The sequence below is a fragment of the Neophocaena asiaeorientalis genome, unplaced genomic scaffold (assembly GCF_003031525.2).
Source record: "Neophocaena asiaeorientalis asiaeorientalis breed wild unplaced genomic scaffold, Neophocaena_asiaeorientalis_V1.1 scaffold606, whole genome shotgun sequence".
Lineage (NCBI taxonomy): Eukaryota > Metazoa > Chordata > Mammalia > Artiodactyla > Phocoenidae > Neophocaena > Neophocaena asiaeorientalis.
In genome coordinates this window covers 1724369-1744967 of record NW_020173687.1, presented here as the reverse complement: position 1 = coordinate 1744967, position 20599 = coordinate 1724369, and the positions used below count along the sequence as shown (strand labels likewise).

At 52.2% G+C, this 20599-nt stretch overlaps 1 protein-coding gene and 1 long non-coding RNA gene across 7 annotated transcripts in view; one reads left to right on the top strand and one right to left on the bottom strand.

Annotated features, from left to right (window-relative positions):
- Positions 1–20599, top strand: part of CDH4 (cadherin 4) — a 573059-nt gene that overhangs the window by 547626 nt on the left and 4834 nt on the right. For all 6 annotated transcript variants that reach the window (XM_024750194.1, XM_024750195.1, XM_024750192.1 and 3 more), the window contains 3 exons: positions 11819–12004; positions 18056–18309; positions 18867–19009. In XM_024750194.1, coding sequence (XP_024605962.1) covers positions 11819–12004; positions 18056–18309; positions 18867–19009 — 583 coding nt within the window. The remainder of the gene's footprint in view (positions 1–11818; positions 12005–18055; positions 18310–18866; positions 19010–20599) is intronic.
- On the bottom strand, positions 6416–11810 carry LOC112402973 (uncharacterized). Its single transcript, XR_003003796.1, has 4 exons — positions 10619–11810; positions 10410–10547; positions 8816–8899; positions 6416–8454 (listed from the first exon to the last, which is right to left on the bottom strand). It is a non-coding gene; the product is annotated as an uncharacterized LOC112402973 (long non-coding RNA).

Genomic DNA, 20599 nt, shown 5'->3' with positions numbered 1-20599 from the left:
CCCCCCCCCCAGGCTCCAAATTCTGGAGTCCCCAAATCCCACATCCCTGCAGTAAGGCATCTCAGAGTCCTAGGCTCTGTGTCGTGGCTGGACCAAGCCAGAGGAGGGCAGCCTCAGCCATAAGGGCACAGCGCCATCTGGTGGGCAGATGGCAGATCGCCCCACAGAGGGAGCCGCTCAGGTCTCTGCCCCCTGGTTAGGGTGGGATGGCTTCCATTCTGTTTGCTCTCCACGGCCAGTGGGCAGTGGCAGGAAGGGCTCAGGAGCAGCGTCCCAGGGAGTCTGGACATGAGGAGAGCAGCTCATTGTTCGTTGCACTGAGGTCTGACGTGCCTACAGTATGAGGCACAAATCTTGAGTGAAACCTTCCCCCGCGCCGGCAGCAACCCAGGCCCATCGTCCAAGGTGAGCTTTACCTGTTCTAGGATGTCATGTAAACGGAGTCACACGGAACACACGATTCCCTGGAGCCTCCCACCTGGTGGCATAAGGCCTCTGGGGTCCTTCCTTGTTGCTGTATCAGTTCAGTCAGATAGGGCCCCGCCCATCTGGGTTTTTTCTGTTCTCAGCTTGGACCCTTTGGAACTAGGAACAAGTTTTCATTGCCTCACCCGGCTTCACTTAATCATTATCTATCTCTTTTTTAAAAATTAACTTGAGTATTTGGTTAGGTAATTCACACACACGGTACAGTACCTTAAAAGGTATAAAATGACTTACTTTGAGGAAGAGCCCCTTGTGTTTTCACTCTGACCCTTGCGTTGTTTTGGTTTTTCCGCTTATGATATGTCTTGAAGACCTTTCCATATCCACAGATTCCGAACGCCCTTGAAATTTTTTCAACATGTGTTTAGAAATAATTTCAGGCTCACAGAAAAGTTGCAAGAATAGAAACAGGGAAAAGAATAGCCTCACAGAGAGAAGACAAGATGGTGGAGTAGAAGGCCTTGCGCTCACCTAACACAAAAGCACCAAAATCACAACTAACTGCTGAACAGTCACTCATCAATGAAAAGGAAAGACTGGGGCTTCCCTGGTGGTGCAGTGGTTAAGAATCGCCTGCCAGTGCAGGGGACACGGGTTCGAGCCCTGTGCCGCGGAGTGTGCCACAACTACTGAGCCTGCGCGCCTAGACCCCGTGCTCTGCAACAAGAGAAGCCACCACAATGAGAAGCCCGAGCACCACAACAAAGAGTAGCCCCCGCTCGCCACAACTAGAGAAAGCCCGCTCGCAGCAACGAAGACCCAACACAGCCAAAAATAAATACATTTATTTTTAAAAACAAAAGATTATCAGCTGATTTTTTTCAGCAGAGACTATGCAGGCCAGAAGGGAGTGGCAGGATATATCTAAAGTGATGAAAGGAAAAGACATACAACCAAGAATACTCTACGTAGCAAGGCTCTCATTCAGATTTGATGGAGAAATCAAAAGCTTTATAGACAAGCAAAAGCTAAAAGAATTTAGCACCACCAAACCAGCTTTACAACAGACACTGAAGGAACTTCTCTAAGTGGAAAAGAAAAGGCCACAACTAGAAACAAGAAAATGATGAAATGGGAAAGCTCACCAGTAAAGGCAAACGTACAGTAAAGGTAGGAGATCATCCACACAAGCATGGTATCAACACCAGCAATCGTGAGAGGAGGAGAGCACAAGTGCAGGACACTGGAAGTGTGTTTGAAATTAAGAGATCACAATTTAAAACAATCATATATTTATATACACTGCTGTATCAGAACCTCATGGTAACCACAAACCAAAAATCTATAATAGACGTACACACAAAAAAGAAAAAGGAATCCAAACACAACACTAAAGATAGTCGTCAAATCATAAGAAGAGAGAAGAACAAAAGAGGAAAGGAAGAAAAAAGACCTACAAAAACGAACCCAAAACAATTAACAAAATGCCAGTAAGAACATACGTATCAATAATTACCTTAAATGGGGGCTTCCCTGGTGGTGCAGTGGTTGAGGGTCTGCCTGCCGATGCAGGGGACACAGGTTCGTGCCCTGGTCCAGGAGGATCCCACATGCCGCGGAGCGGCTGGGCCCGTGAGCCATGGCCACTGAGCCTGCGCGTCCAGAGCCTGTGCTCCGCGACGAGAGAGGCCACAACAGTGAGAGGCCCACGTACCACAAAAAATAATAATAATAGTTACCTTAAATGTAAACGGGTTAAATGCTCCAACCAAAAGACGTGGACTGGCTGAATGGATAAAAAAACAAGACCCATATATATGTTGTCTACAAGAGACCCACTTCAGACCTAGAGACACATACAGACTGAAAGGGGGTGGAAAAAGGTATTCCATGCAAATGGAAATCAAAAGAAAGCTGGAGTAGCAAAACTCATATCAGATAAAATAGACTTGAAAATAAAGACTACTACAGGAGACAAAGGAGGACACTACGTAATGATCAAGGGATCGATCCAAGAAGAAGATACAACAATTGTAAATATATATGCACCCAACACAGGAGCACCTCAATATATAAGGCAAATGTTAACAGATATAAAAGGAGAAATTGACAGTAAATAAATAATAGTGGGGGACTTCGGCGCCCCACTTACATCAATGGACAGACGATCCAGACAAAATCAGTGAGGAAACACAAGCCTTAAATGACACATTAGACCAGATGCACTTAACTGATATCTACAGAGCATTCTATCCAAAAGCAGCAGAATACACATTCTTTTCAAGTGCACACGGAACATTCTCCAGGATAGATCACCTGCTGGGCCACAAAGTGAGCCTCAGTAAATTTAGGAAAATTGAAATCATATCAAGCATCTTTTCCAACCACAACACTATAAGGTTAGAAATCAACTACAAGAAAAAAAACTGCAAAAAAACAAACACTAACACATGGAGGCTATGCAGTATGCTAGTGAACAACCAATGGATCACTGAAGAAATCAAAGAGGAAATCAAAAAATACCTAGAGACAAATGAAAACGAAAGCACTATGATCCAAAAGCTATGGAACGCAGCAAAAGCAGTTCTAAGAGGAAAGTTTATAGCGATACAAGCTTACCTCAGGAAAAAGAAAAACCTCAAACAACCTAACCTTACATTAAAGCAACTAAAAATGAACAAACAAAACCCAAAGTTAGTAGAAGGAAAGAAATCATAAAGATCAGAGCAGAAATAAATGAAATAGAGACTAAGAAAACCATCAAAAAAGATCAATTAAAATAAAAGCTTGAGGCCCGCGTACAGCAAAAAATAAATAAATAAATAAAAGCTGGTTCTTTGAAAAGATAAACAAAATTAATAAAACTTTAGCAAGACCCATCAAGAGAAAAAGGGAGAGGACTCAAATCAATGAAACTAGAAATGAACAAGGAGACATTACAACTGACACCACAGAAATACAAAGAACAAGAGACTACTACAGGCAGCTATATGGCAATAAATTGGACAACCTAGAAGAAATGGACAAATTCTTAGAAAGGTACAATCTCCCAAAACTGAACCAGGAAGAAACAGAAAATATGAAAAGACCATTTAATTACAAGTACTGAAATTGAATCTGTGATTTAAAAACTCCCAACAAACAAAAGTCCAGGACCAGATGGTTTTACAGGTGAATTCTATCAAACATTTAGAAAAGAGTTAACACCTATCCTTCTGAAACTATTCCAAAAATTGCAGAAGGAACATTTCCAAACTCATTCTATGAGGCTACCATCACTCTGATACCAAAACCAGACAAAAATACTTCAAAAAAAAAGAAAATTACAGGCCGATATCACTGATGAACACAGACGCAAATATCCTCAACAAAACACTAGCAAACCGAATCCAACAATACATTAAAAGGATCATACACCACGATCAAGTGGGATCCATCCCAGGGATGCAAGGATTTTTCAATATCTGCAAATCAATCAGTGTGATACACCACATTACCAAATTGAAGAATAAAAACCATACGATCGTCTCAGTAGATGCAGAAAAAACTTCTGATAAAATTCAATACCCATTTATGACCAAACAAAAAAACTGTCCAGAAAGTAGGCATAGAGGGAACCTACCTCAACATAATAAAGACCATATATGACAAACCCACAGCCAACATCATACTCAATGGGGAAAAGCTGAAAGTGTTTCCTCTAAGATCAAGAACAAGACAAGGGGACTTCCCTGGTGGCGCAGTGGTTAAGAATCCACCAATGCGGGGGACACGGGTTCAAGCCCTGGTCTGGGAGGATCCCATATGCTGCGGAGCAGCTAAGCCTGTGTGCCACAACTACTGAAGCCCATGCGCCTAGAGCCTGTGCTCTGCAGCAAGAGGAATCACTGCAACGAGAAGCTCGTGCACCACAGCAAGAGTAGCCCCTGCTCGCCTCAACTAGAGAAAGCCCACGCACAGCAACAAAGACCCAATGCAGCCAAAAATAGAATAAAAATAAATAAATTTTAAAAGAACAAGACAAGATTGTCCACTCTTGCCACTTTTATTCAGCATAGTTTTGGAAGTCCTAGCCACAGCAATTGGAAAAGAAAAAGAAATAAAAGGGATCCAAACTGGAAAAGAAGAAGCAAAACTGTCACCATTTTCAGATGACATTACACTGTACACTCATTGAGAATCCTAAAGATGCTACCAGAAAACTACTAGAGCTCATCAGTGAATCTGGTAAAGTTGCAGGATACAAAATTAATACACAGAAATCTGTTGTATTTCTATACACTAACAACAGAAGATCAGAAAGGGAAATTAAGGAAACAATCCCATTTACCATGGCATCAAAAAGAATAAAATACCCAGGAATGACCCTATCTAAGGAGAAAAAAAGAAAAACCTGTACTCCAAAAACTGTAAGATGCTGATGAAAGAAACTGAAGATGACATAAACAGATGGAAGCATATACCAAGTTCTTGGACTGGGAGAATCAATATTGTCAAAATGACTATACTACCCAAGGTAATCTACAGACTCAGTGAAATCCCTATCAAATTACCTACGGTATTTTTCACAGAACTAGAACAAAAAGTTTTAAAATTTGTATGAAAACACAGAAGACCCCAAATAGCCAAAGCAATCTTGAGAAAGAAAGACAGAGCTGGAGGAATCAGGCTCCCTGACTTCATACTATACTACAAAGCTACAGTAATCAAAACAGCATGGTACTTGCACAAAAACAGAAATGTAGATCAATGGAACAGGATAGAAAGCCCACAGATAAACCCACACACCTATGGTCAATTAATCTACGACAAAGGAGGCAAGAATATACAATGGAGAAAAGACAGTCTCTTCAATAAGTAGTGCTGGGGAAGCTGTACAGCTACATGTAAAAGAATGAAATTAGAACATTCTCTAACATGATACAAAAAATAAATTCAAAATGGATTAAAGACTTCAACATAAGACTGGATACTATAAAACTCCTAGAGGAAAACATAGGGAGGACACCCTTTGACATATCACAGCAATACATCTTTGGATCCATCTTCCAGAGTAATGAAAACAAAAATAAACACATGGGACCTAATTAAACTTAAGAGCTTTTGCATAGCAAAGGAAACCATAAAGAAAACGAAAAGACAACCTATGGAATGGGAGAAAATATTTTCAAATGAAGCGACTGACAAGGGATTCATCTCCAAAATATACAAACAGCCCATGCAGCTCAATATCAAGAAAACCCAGTCAAAAAATGGGCAGAAGACCTAAGTAGAAATTTCTCCAAAGGAGACCTACAGATGGCAAAAAGGCACGTGAAAAGATGTTCAACATCACTAATTAGAGAAATGCAAATCAAAACTGCAATGAAGTATCACCTCACACCAGTTAGAATGGAAATCACCAGAAAATCTACAAACAACAAATGCTGGAGAGGGTGTGGAGAAAAGGGAACCCTCTTGCACTGTTGGTGGGAAGGTAAACTGGTGCAGCCACGATGGAGAACAGTATGGCACTTCCTTAAAAAACTGAATATAGAACTACCATATGACCCAGCAGTCCCATTCCTGGGCATTTATCTGGAGAAAGCCATAATTTGAAAAGATACATGCACCCTAGTGTTCACTGCAGCACCACTTACAATAGCCAAGACATGGAAGCAACCTAAATGTCCATCAACAGATGAGTAGATAAAGAAGATGGGGTAGATATATACAATGGAATATTACTCAGCTATAAAAAAGAATGAAATAATGCCACTTGCAGCAACATGGATGGACCTGGAGATGATCATGCTAGGTGAAGTCAGACAGAGAAAGGCAAATACCATCATCTATCACTTACACGTGGAAACTAAAAGAATGATACAGATGAACTTATTTACAAAACAGAAACAGACTCGTAGACATAGAAAACAAACTTATGGTTACCAAAGGGCCGGGGGATAATTTAGGAGGTTGGGATTAACATATACACACGACTGTATATAAAATAGATAGAGAACAAGCACCTACTGTGTAACACAGGGAGCTCTGCTCAGTACTTCCTAATAACCTGTATGGGGAAAGACCCCGAGAAAGAATATACATATATATGTGTATAACTGAGTCACTTTGCTCTACACCTGAAACTAACACACATTGTACATCAGCTGTGCTCCAGTTAAAGCAAACAAAAGGGAGAGCCGCGCACACCGACCCTGTCGGCGCCATGCCACGTGTGCCCGCTTCTCCCTGTAGGTGCGGCCACACAATTCTTTCTGAGCTGCTTGGGAATCAGTAGTATGCGTGATGCCCTCTCATCTAAAGGCTTCTGAGTGTATTTCCTCAGAAGAGGGTTTTCTCCGTCAGGAAAACAGCTGCTATCCCTTTTTCCACCAGAGACACCTGAGGCCCGGAGGGGTAATTCGGGCTACCCGAGGTCACACAGTGAGACAGAGTCCAACCCACATCTCCTGCTTCCGCGGGCCCACCTTCGCACCACACCTCTGTCCTTCGAGACCCCAAGTGTGTCTCCCGTCCCCTTCTGAGATGGAGCAGCGCTGCCTTCCCGGGTTTCCGCAGCTCCAGAGAGGGGCCCCGAGGCTGCCCTCACACCCGAGCTCCCGCAGGGCACGTCCGCGGGGGAACACTTCCGCCCACTGTTCCGAGCCCTGATCTGGCTTTGACGAGCCCTGGTCAGCCCTGACCTGAGCCCTGTGTGGCTCCTCTGCTTCTAGCCTGAACCTCGTCTGTGCTTCTGCACGCCAGCCGCCCTGCAAACGCCCGCTGATCCCCTAGAAAGGCCGGGTCCTTGGTGGCCTGTGAGGAAGCGATGGGGCGGAGCACCTTCCTGACCTGTTTGCGCTGGGGTGTCCACACGAGGGGAGGGGAGATGATCAACAAGATACCCCCGGATCCGCACACATGCCTGAAAAGGGGGCAGCCCGGGAGTTACACGGAGACCCAGGAGGGAGTTTGCATGTGACCCAAGGAGGTGCCTTGGGGCACCTCCCCGGGGAAAGTTCCTGCCTGCACGCCTGGATGAAGGAAAGGTGGGCACAGCCTGGCTCCCGGGACTCTTCCTCAGGACGATGCTCCTCCGGGCTTTCGGAACGGCTGCCTCTTCCCAGAGCCGCCCCCGCCCCTCCTCCACCCCAGTCGCCTCAGCCAGGCCCGCGCCCTGGAGGCCAGGAGAGCACATAGAGGCCCAGCCTGCTTACTGTCGGGGCTGTGGGCCGGCGGCGTGGATGTGTGTGGATTGGCTAATGTCCCGGGGTCACACGTTATGACACGGCCCCTCGGGACGGGTGGAAGGCAGGGCCCCAGGACACCGTCTGCTGGGCTCAGTGGGGGCAGGCGGGCGAAGGCCCGGGGCTGGCTGCACCCCCTGCACAGCCAGGCTAATTTTATCGAGCTTAATCAAGAGCCATCAGCAGAAGCTGAAGAGGTGGGGGTGGGGATTTGCATGATCCAATTCCTGTTCTGAAATGTGAATTAGACGTCGTTTTCCCTTCGCCTGCTCCGAGCCTGCGCTCTGCTTGCTGCCACTGCGAGGCTGTCCCTCAGCACCCCTGCAAGGTGAGGCGGGTCCCCTGGGGTAGGGCCGAGGCCCCCAGGAAACAGCCGCAGACCCGACCCAAGGGCCTCCCTCTGCCTCATCCTCAGGTCCTGGAGCAAAGCCCTGAGACCCAGCCACACACAGGCCCACGGGAGGGTCTCCTGGAGTCGGGAAGCCCCCTTCTGCCCCCCCCGAACCCCCGGGTCCCTCCTAGCTTTGTGCCCTTAGGCTGATAGTCGGACCTCTCTGAGCGTCAGAACGTTTTCCCCTCTTGACGCGTAAGTGTTACATGGCTCAAGGTGAAGCTGGGAGCATCCGCTCATCTACAGGGAAGTTTGTTCTCTGCCCTAAAAACGCCGCGGGTGGTACCTGACCCCCATCACAGGGGCACCGACTGGGCGGCGGAGCAGACAGGGTCCCGGCTCTGCCTTCAGCGGGTGAGGGGTTCACGGTGGAGGCACCAAAACATTCATTCCAAGTCGTTTCCTCATCTGTTAAGAAAGGGAGGATGGGAGTCCTTAAGGTACATCGCGCTACAGTTCAAGACTGTACGTGATAGAACGTATTTGTCTTTACTGTATATTTGATTGGATGACCTAGTCCCCATTCCAAGGCAAGCATGAATAAAATTAAGCTAAATGTTAAAAAAAAAAATAAAGGGGGGGGTGAGATCATGGTGGGTCCCCTCCCAGGGTCCTCTGAAGACAGAAGAGAGGGCGACAAGCACCCAGTAGCCCTTCTTTCTGGAAAGGGGGTGACCAAGCCCGTCTGTGAACCAAAAAGCCGGGGAGGTGCTTCAGGGTCCTCTCACTGAGCTGGCGTCCCAAGGGCCACGTCCCGGGCGTCACTCACCTGTTCTCACAGCAGCACCGCAAGGAGGGGACAAGGCTCCAGAGTCACCACCCGGGCCCCGGGCCCCGGGCCCCAGGCTTCTCCCTGTGGGTGGAGGAGGATGGATGTCAGCCACCAGGTCCCCCGTTACGAGCCACTGGTCCCACCCGTCAGATTCTGATTCCAAACTCAGAAGCCGACAGAAATCGTCACCGTTTTACTGGAGAGGAAACTAAATTTCAAAAGTTAAAATTGCCGGAACGTTGTACCACTACCACCTCCGGCTCCCCTGCACCAGTGCCGCGGCGCACGTCCCTGGGCCGGAGCCCCCGGGGCCAGGCGCTGCGGAAAGATGAAAAGAAGAGAGCAGGAGCTCGGGAGTGCTGTGGGCTGTGAGGGAGAGAAGCAGGGGAGGCTTGGAAATTCTCACTGCAAATGATAAAGAAACTAAAAAGAAAACAAAACAAAAAGTAAAACCATAGGAATGTCAGAGGAGAATGCACGTTTTCCAACAGAAGCCAACGCAGCCCCGGGGCTTCCAGGGCGATCCCTGAGTTCCTGGCTCAGGAGAGGACTGGGTGGGGGACACCCCCCTCGCATAACACCCTCGGTCATACCAGGGTCCAGGGCCCAGAGAGAAGGCAGCTGGGGGAGGGTCAGGTCCTCAGGCCTGAGCCGCGCTAGGACCAGCGATGGTTCGAATACTGGGGCCAGAAACAAAAGCGTCATCTCAGGGAGTCTGGCATCCCCAGTGGAGCAGGTGCCCTGGTGGTCCCCGGGTCTGTGGGGACAGGCTCTGCCATCCTCCATCCTCTCGGCCTGGCTGAGGGGTCTTCCCTAAATCCTGGCTGGGCTTCACTGTTCCCACCCAAATCCTCCACTCTGCTAATGTGACCCTCCCCTGGGAGCCCCACAGATTTGTGCGGAGGAGCTGGGGTTGTGCTGGAAGGCCCAGGCATGAATAGGAAATCCACCCTGCGTCTCGAGATGGGGGTGCATGTGAATTCTGGGTTACAGCTATGCAAGAAATTCCGACACTCTTCAAATTCTTCCTTTCCCAAGTATCCGCCTTTACATCCCACGGGGCATGGGAGAGGCTTTCCCTGTGTCTGAAAACCCAAAAAATTAAATTTAAAACTCATCATGGCTAGGGGAAGGTTCATAAGAAAATGCTAAGCCACACTTCCCAGCTTAAGGCACTTCTTCGTGAACCTTTATTAAACTTGCATGAATTAAAATAGACCTTTCAAATAAACTTCACCCGGAAGTCTGGAAGGAACTGGTCTCCGGGACATGCAGCTCTCCCCATGCCGTGAAACCACAGGCCCGTATTCTCGGGGGACCAGAGCAGAGTGGGTGGAGGCGCCCAACAGGGCCCCCATGGGGTGCACTGAAACTGGGCTGTGGCGGAGGGTGGGGTGGGCTGTCAGGTGACGGCACCAGAACCCACCCTGATTAAGACAGTAGCTGCCAAAGCACATGAGTGGCCACAAACTCCGAGAGCCGGGTGCATCCGGTTGGGGGGCTCCGCCGGGGGTACCCCCACCTTCCACTGCCACGGGGCGCAGAGGCCTCAGCTCCCATCTCCGTCGCTGGACACGGTGGCGCCACCCACCTTCTGCCACTGCAGGCGCCAAAGCACAAGGTCTCTCTGCCTCTCTTCTGAATCAAACTCATGAAGGTGTGTCCCACTGGCAGGTTCTAGATCACCTGACCAGGTCGTGGCAGTAGAGGAGGACGAGAAAGCCCGGTTCTGGAAAATAAAGAGGGGAATTCAGAAGGTGCTGGAGAGCCAAACAGCCTACTGATGTCCACTACACTGACCCTGGCAACTGAAACAAGAAGAGAATCTCCTCATCTCGCAGAAGCCGCATTGTCTCCAGCATGGCTGGGTCCAGGCTCCCGCAGTCAGTCGGCGGTCTCCCTGAGCGGTGCTTTCTCTGGGCTGTGCCAAGGTCTCTCAACCTCTCTTGCTTCTGCTTCTTCATCTGCAAAATGGGGATAAGAATGGGGTTCTCCTGAGGAACCAGCAGAATAACGCAAGGGCGGTACCTGGCACAGAGTGCGCACTCGGTAACCATCGTTAGGGCTGCGCTGCTGTGAACACGACGGGAAATCCCCAGATATTTGTGCAAACTTTGTCTCCAGGTTTTGTGGCTCAAAAGCACACTGCACTGTGACAGAACTGCCACACGATTTGCGTGGCCCAGCGCCAAATAAGAACGCAGGGCCCTCATTCACAAAGTATGAAGAATTTCAAGACTGTGACCGCACAGCGGTAAACCGAGCTCGGGGCTCTTCTGAGCTGGGCCACAGCTGCACGGCACTGACTCGCCAGCTGAGAGGTGCTCAGATTTCCATCACCACCTCGACACCAGCACCGACACGCCCCGCCACGCACACCGTCTCTGCCTGCCCGTTAACGACTGCGGCCACGTGAACCCCACTCACCGATGGGCGTGGTTTGCAGCCCTCACTGCTGCAGCAGGAAAGAAAGGGTTGAGGCTCTGTGTTTGGTCATCTGCAGCTGCTGACCCCAGGCCCCAAGCCCGCGTCGGGGACCACCGGGACGGCAGGAGCCCAGAGATGGTTCAGCTCGGGAAGCCCTCTGCAGCTGCGTCCCCACTCCTGTTCGTTTCCCATTTTGTAAGCACGTTGTTATAGTCTCTTGCAAGCCGCAGGTATTTGCATTGGTCCCCTGCTGCCTATGGGAAGGGCTTGAAGGGGATTTAGGAGGGCCCTGGCGTGCGTGCGTGCGTGCGTGCGTGCGTGCGCAGGCAGGGATTACTTTGGAGGTGGGTACGTGCAGATGAGCCTCGGGCTTTGCTGGGCCTCAGCTGGAGGAAGCAGAGCCCTCTCTAGACGCCACCTCGTCGGCACGGACATGGGATGGGCCAACCTGTGGGAGTCACCGTGTCTGGGAGCAGCTGGAAGCAGAGGCCCCCCAGGGTCAGCAGAGAACCTCTCCAGCCTCTCCAGGCTTCCACACGGGTTCGTAACGTTGTCTTTTCTTACACTTCGCAGTACGCAGGGGAAGTCCCCGAAAACCGGGTGGAGATGGTGGTCGCAAACCTCACTGTGATGGACCGAGATCAGCCCCACTCCCCGAACTGGAACGCTGTCTACCGCATCATCAGCGGGGACCCCTCGGGCCACTTCAGCGTCCGCACGGACCCCGTCACCAACGAGGGCATGGTCACCGTGGTGAAGGTGGGTGCTCACCTCGCCTCCTGCTGGGCTCCCCGAGCTCCGCCCCCGCCACGTGTCCTGAGGCAGACGTAACAAGAGTGACATTCGGGTTCAGTGCGTGCCACCCCAGTGTCCAAGGGCAAAGGACTGCGCCCGACCTGCCAGGGGCAGAGGCAGCCGCAGCAGGACCGGTCACGTGACCCCAGGGACTCTGCAGGCCTGACCTGCCACCCACCCCCCAAAAGATAACTCTCCCATCTCCTCCCTCGCACCTGGCCCTCAGCTTCTGAAGCTCAGAGGCCAAGAATCAGCCTCTTCTGCTTCCCGGCCGGGCGGCGACAAGGCTTTGCCCGAGGCAGTGAGTGAGCGGTGCCCCAGGTGCCCGGAGGAGGGCCAGGGTGGCAGGAACAGCGGGAGCAGGCCAGTTCGAGGGTCGCGGTAGCCTCTGCGGCTCCCAGCAAGGCTCAGCGAAAACACTTCACCCCAAGCCTCCCCCACGTGCACTGGTGCACCCCCGGCCCTGCCCCACGAGCCTGCGCCCACGCTGGGCTGCTCCCCTCAGGGTGCAGACCCGGCCCCTGGGCTTTGAGCGAAGGGTCGTGGCCATACGTGGGGGAGGCAGCTGAGCGGAGGCCCAGTGAGGCTGTCTGGCCTCTGATTGAAACTGTTGGAGCAAATTACTCACTGATTTCTCTGTTACCAATATGTCTTGTTTTGCCCTCCGACAGACTTCCGTTGGCCATAAGCTTCCTGGAAGGTGTCCTCACTCAGACTGGCGACACAATTTTTAATGCATGACACGTAGCATTATTCCCTGTCCTCCAGGGACACGAATGGATAAATATGGGAGAAGGACCACTTCCTTTAGTGACTTCTTCAGAGGCACAACCACTGTGATTTTATGAAGCAGTATATTTAAGTGGAGTCGCCCCCATCCCCCACCAACACTCGGGAGCCCTGGGGGAGGGGCTGGAGGCCTGGCAACTGCTTAGTTCTCGGCGACGGGGTGGGCGGTGGGGGGGACCTCAGCCATGAAGAGGCAAGCACCAGGGAGGGACGTGGCTTCTCACCGGGGGCTCCAGGGGCTCTGCAGGTAACACCCATTCCTTCAGCAGATGAGGAGACCACGGCTGCAGAGGACGGGGGCTCCCGCAAGGTGAGCCGGGGGGACAGTGGGGAGGACGACGAAAGTGTCGGCCCGGAACCCCGATCTCTGCTGCCACCTCCAGGCCTTCCCATCGGGCAGGCACTGCACCTTCGGGAGCCTCGTCTCCGTCCCCTTTCCACGCCCACTCAGCACTGTTACTTACTTTATGGTAAACTCTTCTCGTGCTCAATACCTTACTTAGTAGCAGGAGCTGAGAAGGCATGGGTTTGATGCACCAGGTGTATGACGGTAAGTATTCACAAAAATCAAGGCTGAGCTGCAGTGGGAGCCCAGCGATGGGGCAGGGCTGGGCCAGAGGAGCAGAGGCGCCTCCCGGCCAGGCGAGCAGCAGGCAGGGCAGCACGGCCCCATCACCAGCACCCCCAGGGCTCGCAGGACAACTGGTCCCACGAGGCGATCAGTTCCCCTCTGAGCAGAAATGTGTCACACCACTTATCACAAACGTTTCCAAGCACACCTAGAAGCAAGAGAGACGGGTGTGCCCTCACCTGCCACTTCAGGTTCAGTTACTAGCGTGCTGCCAGGTCGCTCCGTCCATGTTTTGCTGCAGTGTGCTTCTAACTCCAGGACCTCTGCTCACATAGCTACAACCGTCGCAGCACCTGAGACAGACAGCCACGCCTCTGTGATCTCCAATACGAGTCTACTTTTTTTTTTTGCGGTACACGGGCCTCTCACTGCGGTGGCCTCTCCCGTTGCGGAGCACAGGCTCTGGACGCGCAGGCTCAGCGGCCATGGCTCACGGGCCCAGCTGCTCCGCAGCACGTGGGATCCTCCCGGACCGGGGCACGAACCCGCATCCCCTGCATCGGCAGGCGGACTCTCAACCACGGCGCCACCAGGGAAGCCCTGAGTCTGCATTTAATTGCCCTTAATTTTCCAAGTGTCTCTTTATGGTATGGTTTTTCAAATCTGGATCCAACCAGGGTCCCCACGTTGCATTCGGTTGTGCCATCTCTTGAATCTCTCATAATCTAGAATATTCCCCCACCTCTGACCTGTCACAAACGCAGGGTCCGCGGTGCTGAATCTGTCCTATTGCTTCCTCTCGGTGTATCTGGTCTCTCGCTCTCTGCTCTTCCTGTAACCAGGGCTGCAGACCTGAAGGGCCTTCCGCGGTGAGAAGTCTGGTTGTCCCGTGCACAGCCATCTGAGCCTGACCAGTGGGCTCCGGTGCTGACAGGCCGCTCCCATCACCGTGGAGTTGGCTCCTCCCCGTTATGACCGGCAAGCAGTCTGCAAAAACACGGCTCTCCACCACCCCCATCTGTTGGTTTCATCATGTCGATGGTCATTGCCAAGTTCATTTCTTCATTAGGCGGTATAAAATGGTGCTTTACAATCCTATCATTCCTTGTACAGTCCTCGGCTAGAACGCTTCTATATAAAAGAGCCCTGTGACGATGCTGAAATGCAGGCCTGCAGCTGTCAGAACAACGCCCACGCAAAGATGCCCACCCAGGTCCCAGTCTCCCAGATCTGTGCATATGTGGCAAAGGGCACTTTGCAGATGTGAAGAAGTTAAGGATCTTGAGATGGGAGGTTGCCCTGGATAGTCCTGGGGGGCCCCCAAGTAATCGCGGGGCCCTTAGAAGAGTGACGCAAGAGGACCAGAGTCAGAGGAGACCTGAGGATGCAGCAGAGGTCTGAGAGAGACAGACCGGAAGGTGCCGCGTTGCCGCTCTGAAGACGGAGGGAGGGGCCAAGAGCACAGGCGCCTCTCGGACGGAGCCAGAAAAGGCATCCAGGAGCCTTCAGAAGCAGCCAGCCCTGCCCACACCCCGACCTTAGCCCGGCAGCACAAACTTTTGGCTTCTGGCCCCGAGAACTGTAAGATAACAAATCTGTGTTGTTTTAAGCCACTAAATAGGAACATGAAATTAATGCAGCTCGGCAGAAAAGGCGAGAACGTGGCTTCATTCTCCACCTATACTTCCGATTCTCAGAGCAGAACTGGTGAGCCAGCAACAGGCAGTGTCACCACCTGCATCCAGGTGTTACGGCTGCTGTAACAACTGTGTAACACGACACGCGTTTACCCTCGCACTTTTCTGGAGGTCAGGAGCCCGGAACGACCCTGTGACAGCACGTAGGGCCCACCTGGGTTATCCAGGACCACCTCCCAGCTCAAGACCCTTACCTTCATCGTGCCTACAAAGTCCCCTTTTGCCAGGGAGGGTGACTATCCACAGATTCCAGAGATGAGGACCTGGGTAAAAATCCAAAAGCAGTCAGTGAACTTGCGTTTTTCACTTTCTCGTCACGGCTGAGGCTGTGCGGGTTTTTACACACTCGGTGTGTTGTGCTCAGCCGCAGCTAGTACGGGGCTTGACCTCTGGCTAGGGGGCTCCTCCGGCAGCTGGTTCTGGGTGCTTCTGCTACATCCTTGTGTTGGGACCTGAGTGCACAGCCCAGGTTCGTCTTGCTGATTTCTTGCCTCACATCTGGACGGGCCATTCCTCTAGCGAGGAGTGGTACTTAGAAACCAACGTCCAGACGCGAGAGGTGCTCACCGCGGCTGCTGCCGTCGCGACTGGATGTTGTCAGGGCAGCGCGAAGAAGTGACACTTCAGTGCATGTGCTTCCTGACCACCTCAAAGTTACTTCACCAAGTCACATGATCATTTCATCCAAATTGAACACTGGAGGGTTTTACTTACCTTTGTCGATTTTATACTTGATCTCGTTTCTCTTACACTGAAAATCTTGGTTCCTAACAACAGTAAGATAATTGCTGATTTACTTTAACCTACAATATACAATCACCCCTCGGTATCCATGGGGGATTGGTTCCGGGACACACACCCCCACAGGTAGGTACCAAAATCCACAGATGCTCAAGTCCCTTATACAAAATGGCATAGTATCAGGTTGGCCAAAAAAGTTCGTTCGGGTTTTTCCATGAGAACTTTTTGGCCAACTGAATATTTGCATATAACCTACACACACTCTCCCGTGTAATTTATACCTAATACCATGTCAGTGCTGTGTAAATTGTTGCCTGTGTGAGGCAAATTCAGGTTTTAAATTTCTGGAAATTTTTTCAAATGTATTCAATCTGTGGTTGGTTAAATCCACGGATGTGGAACCCATGGATATAGAGAGCCAATTATACATAAAAAGCTTAAAAAATAACAAATCCAAAATCCCTGCCAACAGCAAGCAGACCAAATGAATTTAAGATTTCTTTGCAATAACTCTTGTCCTTAGAATAAATCCCATGAAGGACTTACCGTCTAAATGCTGTCCCAGTCACGAGAAATCATTATTTTCTTGGGAGTTATATTACCATCGATATATAGTTAGTTTAATTTAACTCAGTTTGTTTCTAATTTTCAGAGATTGCTTTATATATACAAGTTTACTTGTAATACCTAAAATGTGAGATTGTAAGATTTTACATGGCTCTAAAATCAAAGCTACGTGGCAAAACATACACAGCAAACTCACACCTCCAGACGTTCCCTCCACCCTTATTCCTTCCCTCTGCTCACGGGTGACTGTTTTATGAGTTTTTGGTTTATCCTTGCAGCATTTCTTTTTGCAAATTTGAGCAGATACATACGCAAATTCGTGTTCCTCTCCCCCTTTCACACAAGAGGCAGCCTGCAAAGGATGTTGCCTTTTGTGCTCACCAGTCGATCCCGGAGATCTCTCCGTTCCCACGTGTATCTTCCCGGTTCTTTGTTACAGCTGCAAATGTCCCCACTGTGTGGACGCAGCCCATCCACGCAGCCAGTGCTCTGGGCGCCTGAGTTGACAGCAGTGTATCTCCTCTATGAATGACACAGGTGATGCTTCAGTGAATATTCTTGGGCACGTGATCTTCGCGTGTGTCTAAGAACTGTTCAAATGCAGTTGCAGTGTGCTGTGTTGCTTGTTTTCTAGTGAGACTGTTGCAAGCTTTGCCAGGAATAATTACACATCTCGGGGCCCCAAGTGCTTCCGTACAGCTTCCATCCCCCCTCAAAATGTGAAGAATACCCCCAGAGACTGATCGTACCCCGTAGACCCTATAACTATAGACAGTAGAACCATACTAGCACTTGTCAGCCGGGGTCCCGACACCCCCAAAATGCGTGTCAACTGGAGAGAATGCTCATGCAAGGGCCATGCACAGAGGTGAGGGGGCTCCGTGAGACCTGGTGTGTTGGTGTCCTGGGGCTGCTGTAGCAACTTACCACAGACCAGGTGGGTTAGAACAACTGAAGGATGCTCTCTCACAGCTCTGGAGGCCAGACATCCAAAATCAAGGCATTGGGCGGGCCGTGCTCCCTCTGGAGGTTCTGGGAGGATTCCCTCCTGCCCCGTCCAGCTTCTGGGGGTTGTTGGCCATCCCTGGCTCAGAGCTGCATCACCCCAGCCTGTGCCTGTCTTCACCTGGCCCCTTTCTGTGTCTCCAGTCTCCCTCCCCTAACTCATAGGGCACCCAAGCTTGAATCGGGGGCCACCTCAATCCAGGGTGACTCCCTCTCAAGACCTTTAACTTCATTACATCTACAAAAACCCTATTTGCCAAAGGTCACAGTCACAGGTTCCAGAGGGACGTATCCTTGGAGGCCACCCTTCCACCCACCACACCTGGTGAGGCACCCTGGACGGACAAGAGCCAGGGCCTCGACCTGCCAGGCTGCAGGGAGCAGGGTGGGGCCCCCGCACTCCCAATGCTTGATGAGTGCCAGAGCCGCTGGCTAGGAGGTGTGCCGGGCGGGAGCCGTAGCCCCCGAGGAGCCCAGCTACTGCCACTCCATGACGTGGGAAGCTGGGGGACGGCACCCCTCGGGACTGACCTCCTGGGCCCAGAGCAGGGCGGGTGCAGACCAAGCAGCCCCACGGGCACCGCCCTCCCTGACAGCCTCGCGGGCACCTAAGCCAGCTCCCCGTCCCGGCGCCTCTCATTCCAGGCGGTCGACTATGAGCTGAACAGAGCGTTCATGCTGACCGTGATGGTGTCCAACCAGGCGCCCCTGGCCAGCGGGATCCAGATGTCCTTCCAGTCCACGGCGGGGGTGACCATCTCAGTCATGGACATCAACGAGGCCCCCTACTTCCCCTCGAACCACAAGCTGATCCGCCTGGAGGAGGGCGTGCCCACCGGCACCGTGCTCACCACGTTTTCAGCAGTGGACCCTGACCGGTTCATGCAGCAGGCCGTGAGGTGGGCCCACAGAGCACCCTCGGGCCCTGGGAAAGGGGAGCCCCGTCTTCCATAGAGAAGAGTCCTGAATGCCCAGTGAAACCTGCAACCCAGAAAGTCCCGGGTGGGTGCTTAGGGGCATCCCCGACTTGTGGTGTCCCCAGGCAGGGAAGCCCAGTCTGGGGACAGCTGGCATCACCGGCCGCCAGGCTGCCCTGACACGAGACGGTGGGAAAAGCCTGAAGGACATTCAGCCGCATCTAGAGTCGGGCTGGGTCCTGACCCCGCTTGACACTCCTGCGCTTATGATTCTGTGAGTCACCGGCGCCCTCTGCCCCTCGTCTCCCCGCCTGTAAAGGGGGCGATGGGAGAATCTGCCTCCCAGGGTCCTTGTGAGGTTAAATAGCCCGTTCTCCTTGGAGACTTCCAGCCGCCGTGGTCACCGTCCCGTGTGGGAGGACCCCGTGCAGGGCTTCAGGGAAGGACGCCCACCCCCACCCCGCGCGAGCTCGGCAGGAGGGCGGCCAGGAGGGGCTCCCGCAGCCCCTCGCCTCACCCCTCCCCTCCCTCCCCCGCAGATACTCAAAGCTGTCGGACCCAGCGAACTGGCTGCACATTAATGCCACCAACGGTCAGATCAGCACGGCGGCCGTCCTCGACCGCGAGTCTCTCTACGTCAAAAACAACGCCTATGAGGCCACCTTCCTGGCAGCTGACAACGGTGCGCCCAGGGGCAGGGAGACACGGGGGGGGCCCGCCCTCGCCCTCGCCCTCGCCCTCGCCCTCGCCCTCGCCCTCGCCCATTCGAAGCCCTGGGCTTGGTGCTTCACTGATGCAGGCGCCCAGGTCATTTGCTCGTGTGGGCGCCAGGGGAGCTGGGCACTGTTACTACCACTGTTACAGCTCCCTGGGCTCCTGCCATGTGCCAGGCTCTATCCATCAGTGAGCAAAACAGACAAGAGCCTTCTCCTTTGCATGGGTGACATTCTAGAGGCCAGTGTGTCAGCTTGAACCAGGTTTGTCTGCATAGTAATTACAGCAATCTTAACAAGATGGAGGTTTACTTTCTGCCACATAAAAGAAGACTGGAAGCAGGCAGCCCAGGGTCAGGTATGAGAAACCAAGCTCACTCTGGCCACTCCCATGTCCTTGGCAAAAGCTGCAGCATACGGCCCAGAGCAGCTGCTGGTGCTCCAGCCATCGTGACCACATTCTGGCAAACAGGAGGAGGGGGAGGCCAAGGGCACATCCCAGCCCTTCTAAGGACTTCCACTCACAGCTCATGAAAGCCAGAACTCAGTCACGAAGCCACGTCTCACTGCAAGGGATGCTGAGGAATGTCGTCTTCTGGTTGGGCAGTGATGAGCCCAGATGAAGTTTGGGGCTTCAGTTCTTTTATTAAGGAACGAAGAGGAAATGGATATTAGGGACAACTCAGCAGTCTCTGCCCCAGGGAGACGAGTGTGAAACAAACCAGCCAGACAATTTCAGGGAACAGGAGGTGCCGGAAAAGAACCAAATGGAGGATAGGAGAGTGGCCGGGGTCTCCTGCTGCACTGCTGGCTATGAGTGACCTGCTGTGGGTCCAGGACCTGCAGGATTAGAAGGACAAGCCAGGGGAAGATGGGGCGGGGAGGGGCGTCCCAGAGTCAGGAAAGGGCACTCACAAAGGCCCCGTGCCAGGCCCATGCCACGTGGGTTCTGGGATCAGCTGCATAAAGCAAGCTTCAGGAGCTAGAGTAGCCGCTACACAAACGTTTGGTCAACAGCAGCTGGAAGCTGGGACCTGGTGACCATCCCGCAGCCCCCTGCCCACCTCCCTCACCCCGCAGGATCCACAGAGGCCCAGCCCCTCAGCCAGCCACGATGAGTGCCAGGCCCTGGTCGGGGAAAGCTGCTCTGAGCAGCAGCTAGAGCACTGAGATTAGATTAGAACGTGATTTTAATGCATCGGTGGCCAGAGCAGTGGAAAGCACGAGGAAGACACCAGAAACGGAGCACAAGTCCCGCTCGCATTAATAGAACCCGTCTGTGCTTCTCGTGACTGTGAGCTGTGTCATCGGCCACCTATCACATCAGGCACCAAGCTGCGTCGCCTTGAACGTGCTTTGATGCATTTCCTGGGAGATCACAGACACAATATGGGATGGATGTCTTACATGCTCTGCCTGCCTCAGCCAAGAAACGCAGTCGTCAATGACGGGTCAGAGTTGCCATCAAAGGGCAGGGCCACGGTCAGAACACGGAGGACAGACAGCCCACCTCTGGCCACTCAGCGCTGGTCCACCCCCACTGTGCACCTGGGCCGAGG